The following is a 12,750-nucleotide window of genomic DNA, read 5'->3' on the forward strand; positions in this document are numbered from 1 at the left end:
TTATTCTTGGCTGGCAATGTTTTTCTTTCAAGGTTTTATATATGTCATCTCATTGCCTTCTTGCCTTCGTAGTTTCTGCTGAGTAATCAGAGCTTAGTCTTATTGTTTCTCCTCTGTATGTGACTTTTTGTTTTTCTTGAGCTGCTCTCAGGATTCTTTGTCTTTGGTTTTAGCAAGTGTGATTATGATACGCCTTGGTGACTTTCTTTTGGGGTTTATCCTATATGGGGTTCGTTGAGTTTCTTGGATGGTCAGCTTTTCATCTTTCATGGTAATGAGGAAGTTTTCTGTCAGCAGTTCTTCAATGATCCTCTCTGTGTTTTCTGTTTTCTCCTCCTGTTCTGGAACCCCCATCACTTGAAAATTTTTGCTTTTGATTGTATCCCACATAATTCTAAGGGTTTCTTCATTTTTATACATTCTTTTTTTCTGATTTTTCCTCAAACAGTTGTATCCAAGTGTTTATCTTCAATTTCGCTGATCCCGTCTTCCATCATTTCAAACCTGATCCTCGGCCTCTCTAGGACACTGTCCATTTCTGAAATCTTGTTGTTTATCTTTTAGATTTCTAATTGTTGTTGTTGTATGATTTCTAGTTGTGAATTTATTTTGGCATTTTGTTCCTGTATTAGTTTCCTGAATTCTTCCTTTTTTTGTCTGTATTTTCATGAATTTGTCTATTTTTTCCTCATTTTTGTCTGCTTTTTGCTACAACTCTTGGATAGCTCTGAATATTAGAGATTTGAATTCCCTATCAGGTAGTTCTAGTGGCTTTTCTCTCTACTGGAAAGTCATCTGGTGTTTTATTATAGATACCTACTGGAACCATCCTGTCCTGTTTTTTTAATATGTTTTGATATTGTCTGCTGTCTTTGGAACATTCAGTAGTTATTTTCCTCTTTTATTGATTGTAGATTTGTTTGTTTTGTCCTGGTTTTTTGTTTTATTTGGCTATGTCTGAGGAGGTGGGCTGTGCATTCTTTGTTCTTTGCTTACCTGTGGGCATGATAGTTTTCGCCTCCTTATCCAATGGGAAGGGTCAGTTGCTCAGCTGTGGTGTAGCAGGGCAGGTTCAGCTGAAGGAGAGTTACTGGGGTGGGTTGTTTGAGGCAAGTACTAGAGCCAACAGAGTGGGCTGGGAATCAGTGCAGGGCAGGTTCTGGTAGGCCGTGTCTGTGCTGTTTTGGGTGTGATGTTCAGTGCAGGGTGCAGGTAGGCAGGAAGGAGGAGGGAGATTGTGACATGTGGAGCTAAGATGGGTACGGGAAAGAAGAGAGAGAGAGGAAAGAGAAACAGGAGCCCAAAACAAACAAACAAAAAAGAGTGCTAAAGGAACTTGCCATTGGAGTGGAGAGATGAGAGACTAAGAAATGGAGAAAAAAAAAAAAAAGGAAAAAAAATAGAACAGGTAAAAGGAAAAAAAAATAAAGAAGTTAAAAAAAGAAAACCCCGAGTGATTTTCACTGGTGTGGCTGCAAAGACTGGGAAAGTGGCTCCCAGGCCATGAAGTACAGCCTGGCTAAAAGGGGTAGAGATGTCACACAGTGCCAATTATTCAGGAGACAGGAAGAGAAGGTAAGTATAGAGAGACGAGAAACTGAGAAATCAAGAAAGTCAAAAAGGGAAAAAGAGAGAAAGGAAAACAAAACAAAAAACAAAACAAAACAAAAAAAGAAATGCCCCCAGGGATCCCACCATGCTCCTGCGCAGACTGAAGAAGGAGTTCCCAAACTGCGTAGTACAGCTTGGCTAGAAGGGGCTCCCAAGCCGAGAAAAGAAAAAGAAAACAAATAAACAAACAAATCAAAACAGAACAAATCAAAGCAAGCAAACAAAAGAAAAGCCCCAGGGATCCCACCAGTGTGTCGGCATGGGCTGGGAAGCAGTTCCACAGTTGAGTGACGTTTCACAGCCTTTCAGGAAGAAGCAAAGATGGCACACGGATCCAGGTGTTTGAGAGAAAGGAGGAGAAGGTGGTGAAAGGTATGGGAGAAACCAAAAGAAGCAGAAAAGAGTGACGCCAGCAGCCAACAAATGGCACTCAGGGATCTGGCCAGTGTGGGCTGGTGGAATCTAAGCTGCAGAGGACTGAAGCCTCCCTGCCAAGAGACTGTGGCCGCAGGAAGCAGAGGATGCTGAGTGGGGGTGAAGAAGGGTGAGGGGTGGGAAAGTGCATATTGCTGGTTAATGGTTGTTCTATCTCCTGCTGGGAGCTACGTGAAGCTGCTTTCCCATACTTCTTGTATACCGATCTCAGATAGGAGTCCAAGTTGGTGAATCCGTGCTGTGTTAGCTGATAGGGGACCTCTGCACGTATCTCTCCTCACTTTCTGTTCTCTGTCAGTTTCTTATTCCATTCAGTGCTTGGCTGAGTTCTTTATTTCTTCATTTGAAGCTTACAGTTTTAGGATTGATGTTTGTCTCTGTTTGACTTAGTTTTTCGGGTCTTTGCTGTGGAGGGATGGTGTGGTGCTTCTGTCTATAGTGCCTTGTTGCCCGGAAGTCCCTGGAAAATTTCTTGATTCTTTGTTTTGGAGCTTGCTGAAGACATCATTGGTCTGCCCCTTTATGTGATTTGATTATTGACTGTTGTCTCTGAGCCATCAATAAGTTATTATATTTATTTATTTTGTGTTTGCTTACTGTGTTCTAGCTTCTTGTTTTATTTTGTTTTGATATGCCCAAATAGGCTGTTCGTGTGAGCTAGTTTGATTATTGGTGCTTTTGAAGCTCTAATGTCCTGTCACCAGGTGGTTAGATCTGTTTCTAGGAACGTGAGCCCAAGAATCTGTTTACTTTTCTTGTATGTATTCAGCTCAGATGTCCAGGTAGTTAGTCACCAAGTGTGTGGTGCAGGCTCTCACCTACAGGCAGGGATGATTGGTGTAGGCACAGGCAGGGGTAGTTGGTATAGGCACAGTTATCTGGCTGCAGTAGGGGGTCACGTGCTGAGTAAGGCAGGGAGCTGATGGCTGCCCCTGAGTGTCTGGGGAAGAAAGTGTGTCCCTGTTCCCTAGAGCACATAGGTGGTTGGATTTTGCAGCTGGACTATGAGCACCCAATGCTGTTGGCTGTAAGGACTGGGAGGCACCACTTATTCTTGGACCCCTGTTGTGGCTGACTAGGAGGCATGGGTGGAGCCACCAGTCTTCAGACCCCTGATGTGGGTAGGTGAGGACCCTGCTTAATGGGCAGAGCAGTGTCAAATGTCATGAACCTGCCATTTCACCATATAGCTGATACAGTTGAAGTTAGGCTTCAGGTATATACCCTGTTGTACTGTGGTATTGAGGGCCTATGTTGTTGAAATGGGTCCACAGAGGTCTGTGCAGGGGTAAAAGTCATTCGAAGTCTGTGGACCCCTTATGTCTGTGCTTAGGCAAAGGTGCTATGTCTACCCTGTGTTCCCAGCTTAGGCGATATGGCAGATAATTTTTTCCTTTTTGTTAATTTGTTCCCTCTCCAACACCAGAAGAATGGCTCAGGACATATGACAGGTCCCACTTCTGGCCCAGGGGACTCAGTAATCTAATCGCTGAAGCCAACCTGGGACCTGGTGCAGAGTGGGGAGGGGGCAGGTAAATGGGAGAGAGATTTTTCCCAAAGGGAGTGTTTTTTGATCCACGTGGTAGGTCAGTTATATGTACTTATCTTGTGCCATTTGAGCCCCGCTTTTCACTGGTTCTGGAGGTGTAAGTAGACTCTCCTCTGCTCCCTCGGTCTCTCCCAATGTGGAAAAAGTCTCCGGAGTGCCACTGCTTGCCTCACCGTGCACTCCAGCCTACCCTGCCTGAAGGGTGCCGGCTCCCACTGGGTCAGGTCTGGCAACTCCTCACTGTTTCCAAACTGTCTTTCCCTCCCCCTACCACTCAGTCCAGTTCTTCAACTTTGGATTTGATGTTCAGGGCTCCTAGATTGTCATATATAATCAGTTCACTTTTTTCAGGTCTTTGTTGTAAGACAGACCACAGGAAGCATCTGACTACTGTGCCATTTTGGCCCTGCCTCCCTCTGATTTTTATTTTCTTTATATTGAGGTGTAATCCATACTGAAGGTTGTGGTCTTTGATCTTCATCAGTAAGTACTTCAAGTCCTCTTCACCTTCAGCAAGGAAGATTGTGTCATCTGCATATTGCAGGTTGTTAATGAGTCTTCCTCCAATCCTGATGCCCCATTCTTCTTCATATAGTCCAGCTTCTGGTATTATTTGCTCAGCATACAGATTGAATAAGTATGGTGAAAAGATACAACCTTGACACACACATTTCCTGACTTTAAACCATGCAGTATCCCCTTGTTCTGTTCAAACAACTACTTCTTGATCTATGCACAGGTTTCTCATAAACACAATTAAGCATTCTGGAATTCCTATTCTTTGCAATGTTATCCATAATTTGTTATGATCCACACAGTCGAATGCCTTTGCATAGTCAATAAAACACAGGTAAACATCTTTCTGGTATTCTCTGCTTTCAGCCAGGATCCATCTGACATCAGCAATGATATCCCTAGTTCCATGTCCTCTTCTGAATCCAGCTTGAATTTCTGCAGTTCCCTATCGAAATACTGCTGCAGTCACTTTTGAGTGATTTTCAGCAAAATTTTACTTGCCTGTGATAAACCCCAGGTTTCTACATGTATTCACTCTTCTCATGTTTTTTAAATATGAACCTCTACCAGACTTTAAAAAACCTCAGCTTTGGCCAATAAGGGATGAAAACAGGAGGGCAAGAGAGAGAAGCAGAGGACTGTCCCCCTTGGCTGGTGGGGCCTCTAAGACTACCCTGCCCCTTTCTTCTGTGCTTGGCCCCAATCCTGGGCACCCACACCCCCATCCTGGGCACCAACACCCCCATCCTGCCTCGGTCTCAGCCCTCCCGTCACCATCACAGAACAAGCTCACAGAAGTGTCTGTGCCTGATCTGCCATCCTTAAAAAGGATCTGCAAAACTACCCACCTCAAGAAGGCAACAGCTCAGACTATAGTGGGTCCTTACTGGTCCTACCTCCCCAAGCAAAGGGATGACCCAGCAGCCACACCTGAGCTCCACTGTCAGTTGGTGGCTCAGAATCCTTGGGGGCCCTTCTCCCTCTCCTCTGCAAACCGCACACTCTTCCACCTAGCCAGCCCATGACTTCTCATGGTGACATCATTCCCATCAACAGAAGCCTACACCACAGAAGCAAAGGATTCTTCCAACCAGCACCACTATGACAACACTGACTGCACACAGACTGCTTGTTCAGATGGATTCCTGTCCAAAGCAGAAACTCCAGCTCTTTCTTCGTTTGATGTACGTGCTCTCCAAAGGGGACTCGTTCCAGACCCTGGGCCCGTTACCCTCATTCACAGCTGAACTCTCACTAAGGACCCAGCTTCTGCCTCAGTTTTCGCCACCTCTTCTGAATTCAACACAGAACTTGTCTCATACTCTGCTACTAACAACTCAGTGATGGAACAAATGAGCCTCCAATATCGACAGGTTAGAACACATATTGTTAAATGTAAGCAGATCCTAAGTTTGGCAGATATCCATGCATCACCTGATGCATTCTGAGTGAATTAATTGAAGCACTTGATATATTAGAAAAACAAAATCCGGATTAACCTAAGAAGTTGCCCTGGGGGAGACTCATATCAACTTAACTTATGCTACTAAAATTGATCAAAACCAAGTTTTCATTCTCTGCTTTATAAATTGTTTTTCCAGCTAAGAAATATCTTAGCACTCACATTGTTAATTGGCAATTTTCAAAGTGATTAACATATTTATTTTCCTACTAATTAATTATTCTACAACTCCAAACAAGAGATGATGAGGTATCAGTTTTCACTATTAAATAATTAGCAGTTAGTCAGGTACATGAATGCTTTCTGAGGAAGATAAAGGTGGCATGATGTATCTGATATTGTGGAGACCCTGGGGACAGCAGGATGGGGACTGGGACCTGACTAGAGACCCACTGGCCCTTGTCCAGCCAACAGTGAATTGTTTGTAATTCTGGCACCATTTCCATGAGAGCGTTTCTGCAGGCTCATGGCAGCTGGGTCTCACCTACAGGAACATGTGTGAAGATGTGTCAGGGAAGAATGACTGGGGTGGGCCTGGTGACCTCTCTGAGAGGCATTGTCCATCTTTGTGAAGGGTCACTCCCCTTTTGGACCTTGATGGGTTCTCTCTGGTCACGGGTCAGAGCTAAGGCTAACGCCATCTCTGCAAGACCCAAAGCAGGACTCCTGAGGGTGTGGTGGCTACCATAGTTATGTCACACAGCCAGGGCTGCCTCTACTTAAACCAAGGTCACCTGCTGCCAGCAGTGTCTCTGGATCCCTGAGCAGCAGACTGTGGCTGTGATGGAGCTCCTGGCGGGGAGAAGGTAGAGGCCTCTGCCCTGGGCTAAGGGACACGGATGCATCCTCACTGCAAGAGGCAAGCACCTCACTGGGCATGTAGACACTGCCGGTGGTTGGGTTGACCTATTTTAGAGGTTTGGCTGGAATATTTCATGAGATAGAAAAAAGCCTTTGATGTGAATTCCTTTTAAAAATTGTGCTGTGCCTTTTTTTCTACCTTTGTGATAGTTAAACTAGAGAGAATCATTTCACCAAGCTCTAGGGTCCTCCTAGTGTCAGAAGGACATAAATGAGTTTCTGTGACACTTTTGATGTTTAGTGAAGGAGTCTGAGTTTCAATATTAAAGAAAAAGGTGGATAAGGAAAACAAGGAGTTGGAGTTGGGCAGCCCGTCTACTCGCTGGGCTCTGCAGCTCAGGATACAAGGTGGCTGGGAGTAGGGGGCTGGGTGGGGGGAGAAAGAGCACGGCCACACTTCTTACTCATTCTCTGTGTGTGTCTCTCCGTCTGTCTGTCTGTCTCTGTCTCTTTATCTGTGTCTGTCTGTCTGTCTTTCTATTTCTCACAGTCTCTGCAAGCATGCCTAGGTAGGTGCTTCATGTTTCTGTGATTTTCCCCATCTTTAGAAAGTGAGGCATTTTGCTTTCAATAAGAGCTCATAGAGTCTTGCCCAAGGCTGCACAAAAGCATGATGGACAGACTTCAGAAGTGATTCAGGAACCAGCAATGCTGGATCCCAGCCGTGCACCCTCCTTCTCCGGGTGGGGGTGCTCATTCCCTGACCACATCTGCACTGAAGCCTCCGGAGCCCTGTGGTCCCACCAACGCCCCCAGCTCCTTATTCTGGGCACCCGCTTTCAGGATCTCCTCAGCAGACCCCTGCCCTCCCCACCCCGTCTGCCTCCCAGACCCTGTATGGCACGGTGCATGTTCCCGCTGTGACGTGCAGAGGCCCCCCACATTCGCTCACACTTGCTGGGCCCCCCAGGGTTGAACCTGACACCTCAGAAAGGCAGGTGCTTGGCTTCTGTCCGGCTGCCTCTGGGAGGCGTTTGAGGTGAGTGCAAAGTGAGAGTGGCTTTCGGACAGGGACGTGGTCCTGAAATTCATGGTCCACAGGATTCTGTCAAGCACATTAACCTCAATAAGGGTGCTTCCCCAATTACAGAAAGGGGGTTTTGGGGTCGTGTCTGGAAACATACAGGGTGCCCAGGTAAATTTGAATTTCAGATACACAGCAAATAATGTTCAGCATAAGTATTTCCAGTGCAATGTTTGGGGCATACTTACACTAAAAATGCACTCACTATTGATCTGGGATTCAGATTCACCTGGGCACCTTGTGTTTCTCTTTGTTGGACCCTACAGCCTTTGTCTGCACACACAGCAGGGTCAGTGACTAAACAGCCACGCCTTTGGTGGAAAAGGCAGACTGGCCACGTTGCCCAGCCCAGCTCCAGCCCTGCGTGTCCTCTGCAGGAAGCAAGAGGGGCTGGGCTTGGAATCCTCCAGTGCCTGCAGCAGCAGACTGACCTGCCAGTCTGTGGAGTGCTTTGTGGACACTAATGGGACTGCCAACTCCTCCATTCTGTCTGTCTGTCCCCTGGAGTTTGTACAACTGAACAGAGAAGCCATTCGGAAAAAGGCCCAAATACCTGACACGAGTGGTTTGTTTGCTTCTTTTATTACACTTTGTTTCGTTTTGTTTTTAAAATGGGGGGAAGAGCATGGGACAGCATGTTACAGATAGCACTGGTACAAATATTAACAGCTCGAATGGAGTCCATGCTACTGGGCTGAATGACCGCTGAAGGGCTGTTTACCCTCTGCGGCACTGTGGTCTGTCCCCCAAACCCTGTTCACAATGGTTTGATGAAGTGAGTCTGGGAGGCCTCTGTGGCTGCTGGAGCTCATGCAATACATATCAAGAGCTCCAAATTACCAGACAGTGACCACACTCACAGCATCCTTTTACATGACTGCATTGCATAGAGACAACAACAGAAATCTTTATAAGCATGATGATAATTTCCACCCATTATGATGCTGGAAATCATAGGAACCAGTTTATGATGAGACAGACGAGGGCTAGTTGCTTCACACACTCTCTAAGGCATGTTTTGAACCAACTTGGCTCCGATTAGTAGGTACCTAACCTACAGGTGTGTGCCCACCTGAGACAGGTTGGCAGGACCATCCTTTATGGCCAATGTAAAACCACTCTTCCATTCTTGGAGCGCACCTGTGCCCAGGGAGCCAGGCACTGCGCTCTTTTCACCACCCACCAATGTGGGCTTGGGCAGCTTCCTCTCCTCTTCATCAGGAACTCATCTGACCAGGGAGATGCTGGTAGACTGTATGTCCAGAGTCTCCTGGTCAGCTCCAGAAAACCACAGGACTCTTGGTGGGACTGAGGACAGGGTAGGGGCAGAAGTCCGACCTGTTGACTGCTCTCCAGGAAGTCTCTGAGGCTCAAGGTTACTGCAGTCCCAATGTTCTAGGAGACACAGTCTGCACACAAGCACAGAGCACAGCTTCAGGGTGAGGTCCTTCCTAACTCTCTGCAGCCCTGTCCTCCTATGACTGAGGTCGTGCCTATCCTGATGACCTCCTCTCTGCCTGGGGGTCCTGGTGGCAGGTGGGGGCTCCTGGGTTGCCGGACATCCAGATAGAATGACATTTGGTAGCTTTCCTCTGCCTTGGTGGAAAGGGAGGTGTGTCAATAATGGAGATCTAGCACTCTCTGCCCTTGAACAGTGTCCGACACCTACAGGCGGCTGCTCACATGTTTATCCTGAGTTCTGTGTGTTAGTCTCTTGAAAAGCAACATCAGCTTTTCCTCTGCCCTCCCCTACCTTCCTTCTCTAGTTCCATTGCCTTTTCATCCTGTTGATCCCATTCCTCCCCTCCCCTCAGGTGTCCTGGGTGCCCACTGTGGGTCTGGTATCTGGATGCACTGACCAGAGCCCCTCTCTCTGCCTCTGGTGTTGTGGAGGTTGCTGCCTTGGGTCACCCTCTGCTCTGCAGACACTGTGACTGGGTCACAGTCAAGCACCTAAAAACACTCAGTGATGTGAGTGTCTTCAGTTTTGGTCCATCATCATACACTGGGTCTCCACTAGGCATCTGTCTGCCCTTTGCTTGCTGTTTCCCTTAATTAGTGAACCCAGAACATGAATGGAAACTTTAAAATCTATTTTTTTCCCTTCCACAAAGGGTCTTCCACTAAATGGAGTTGTTCACTTTTTTATTTTTCAGTTAAAAGTCAAGTCCATTGGCTCCTGACTAGGAAGCTGCACTCCCTGAGGCGCCCCAGCAGATGCAGCCCAGCTACGGCCCATGGCTGTGGAGAACCGAACGGTGACTGTGTTTGTCCTGCAGAGCTTCACCCAGGACCCCTGGCTCCAGGCGGCCCTCTTCTGCCTCTTTTTCACCCTGTTCGAAGTGGCCCTGGTGGGAAACAGCTTGATCATTGCAGCCATCCGCTGCAGCTCCCATCTGCACACCCCCATGTACTTCTTCCTAGTCAACCTGGCTGTGTTGGACATGGTCTGCACCTCATCCATCCTGCCCAAGGTGCTGCAGAGCCTGGTGGCAGACAGCACCATCTCCTTTGGAGGCTGCCTCAGCCAGATGTTCTTCTTCACTTGGTCACTGAGCTCTGAGCTGCTGCTCTTCACTGCCATGGCCTATGATCGCTACCTGGCCATCTGCTGGCCACTGCAGTATGGCATGCTCATGAGAGGCAGGGTCTGCATAGCCCTGGCAGCCTTCGTGTGGTCCATGGGAGCATTCAACGCCTCCCTGCTGACTGGCCTGGTCCTGCAGCTGAACTTCTGCGGCCCCAACCTCATCGCGCACTTCTTCTGTGAGATCCCACCCCTGCTGCTGCTGTCGTGCAGCTCGACCTTCCTTAATGACGTCATGACCGTCACTGCAGACATATTCCTGTCGGGTCTGAACTTCCTGCTGACCACGGTGTCTTACGGCTGCATCATTGCCAGCATCCTGCACGTCCACTCGGCCAAGGGCAAGCGCCGCACCTTCTCCACCTGCTCCTCCCACCTCATTGTGGTCACCTTGTACTACTCCACTGTGCTCTACACTTATGTCCGGCCTGCTCTTGGCTCCACCAGGCTCCCAGACAAGCTTGTCACTGTCCTATACACCATCGTGACGCCCACTTTGAACCCCCTTATCTACACCCTGAGAAACAAGAAGTTTAAAGCAGCCCTTAGGAAACTCTTCCCTAGTTCCCCTAAGTGACCATGCAAAGAAGAGAGACTTGGCCAGACCTTCAGAAGCACTATGACGTTTCCCCCAGGGAGGACCCTCAGGTGTGCTGATGCATTGTCCTCACCAGCAGGGGCATGGAGACATCGGGGCTCTTGTCTAAAGGGCTCTTGGACGTAGAGAACTGTCCTTTTGTGGATTGTGTTTAAATGCCTGATTTATTAATCATATAAAGTTGCTAAAGTTCTACTAAACCTTTAAGCATTGACTACACAACTAATAAATTAAAACACACATTTTGTATACTAAATTTTCATTGACATTGAAATGTTTCTCAGACTCATTTAATCAAATCCCACTGCTGGTTAAATCACAAACAAACTATTTTAGATTTCTTTGAAATGTCTCAGACACCTTAAACAATAAAACATGTTCAAGTTATCACAATGATGATAAAACTTATCATGCCATCCCTATTATTTTTAAAGCTATTATTAAAACCTTGGTGTCATAGGTTCAATTGCTTTTAATCTTTCCAGTTCTTGTTCTATATTTTTCTAGGGCTTCACTTGTTGACCAGGTCTGAAAGAAAAAGAATACCGTTTTAGACCAGAGATGTTTAAGACCCATTTTGATTTTCTCTTTTCCACGAAACAGGCATTAGCTATCTTCCAAGGAGTCCTGTTTCATTTTAACATATCAGAGGACAAAACTGGGCTGTCGGATGACCCGTGTCTCCCTAAGGTTGAAACCGCTCTGTTCTTTGACCTTCATCAGTAACTGCTTCACATCCTCTTCACTCTCAGCAAGCAAGGCTGTATCATCTGCATATCGCAGGTTGCTAATGAGCCTTCCTCCATGATGTTTCATTTATATTGCCCATTTATTGTTTGTTTAAAGCTGGGGGTAAATCTGTTTCCTGGTACTCCATCTTGACTGGGAGCCAACACGGTCTTTTTGTCAAATACAGGAAAGGAGACAGAAATAATGTCTAATTCCAGCACTGTGAGACAGTTAATACGCAGGCATATTTTCATCTAGAGTTCCATATTTTTCTGTTATGTATCTGAGAGCTCATTACATACATCATATTTTATTCTGTTTTTTGCACTCTATAAAATAATTACTCCTCAGCTAATTACAGACTTTATTCGATAGTATTTTTAAGGGCTATATAATATTCTAGCAGGCAGATGTAGACTTGAAAAGCCAATGATGTGGTGTTGGCTGGTTTGTATACACTTTTCTTATTATAAATAACTTGTAAAGAGCATCTTTGTACAAAGAAACATCACATCACAGATTACTTCTGCAAGATAAAAGTCCAGGGAAGGAGTAGGTATCTTATTTTTATTTAACTGTACTTTAGATGAAGGTTTGCAGAACAGTTTCTCATTAAACGGTACACATATTGTTTTATGACATTTTTTAACAACACCATGACACATCAACACTATCCCTTCTCAACCTTGGGTTTCCTATTATCAGCTTTCTTGTCCCCACCTGCCTTCTAGTCCTCGTCCCTGGGCTGTTGTGTATTGAGCTGTCTATCTTTTCAGTGCTGTTAGAGTTTGTTTTATGTATTTTGGAGCCCTGTCGTTGGGTGCATAAATATTTATTACAGTTATGCCCTCCTGGTGTATTGATCCTTTACTCATTATATACTGTCCTTCCTTATCCTTTGTGGTGGATTTTACTTTAAAGTCTATTTTGTCAGAAATCAATATTGCCACCCCTGCTTTTTTTTGAGTGTTGTTTGCTTGATATATTTCTTCCATCCTTTGAGTTTTCGTTTGTTTGTGTGTGTCTCTTGTAGGCAGCATATAGACGGATTGTGTTTTTTGATCCATTCTGCCACTCTCTGTCTCTTTATTGGTACATTTATTCCATTTACATTCAGTGTAATTATTGGTATGAGTTTAGTGCTGTCATTTCGATGTCTTTTGTTGTGTGTTGTTGACAGTTTCTTTGTTCCACTTAATCTTCTGTGCTGAGTAGTTCTTCTTTATGTATTTTTTTCCATCTTTTTCATTGTTGTTGATTTTGTATTTGCTGAGTCTTTATATTTTTCTTGTTTTTTATTTTGACTTGTAGGATTTTAGTTTCCTTTGTCGTTACCTTGATATTTACCCCTATTTTTCTAAGTTTAAACCAGTCTTTT

General features: G+C 45.7%; 1 protein-coding gene across 1 annotated transcript; it reads left to right on the forward strand.

Annotated features, from left to right (window-relative positions):
- Nucleotides 1-9,695: 9,695 nt before the first annotated feature.
- On the forward strand, nucleotides 9,696-10,685 carry LOC101342586 (olfactory receptor 13A1-like). The gene has a single exon (XM_004375007.2). The coding sequence runs from the start codon at nucleotides 9,696-9,698 to the stop codon at nucleotides 10,620-10,622; it is 927 nt and encodes a 308-aa protein (XP_004375064.1). The 3' UTR covers nucleotides 10,623-10,685.
- Nucleotides 10,686-12,750: the final 2,065 nt, after the last annotated feature.

Source organism: Trichechus manatus, unplaced genomic scaffold, assembly GCF_000243295.1.
Source record: "Trichechus manatus latirostris isolate Lorelei unplaced genomic scaffold, TriManLat1.0 scaffold00031, whole genome shotgun sequence".
In the NCBI taxonomy this organism is placed as follows: Eukaryota; Metazoa; Chordata; class Mammalia; order Sirenia; family Trichechidae; genus Trichechus; species Trichechus manatus.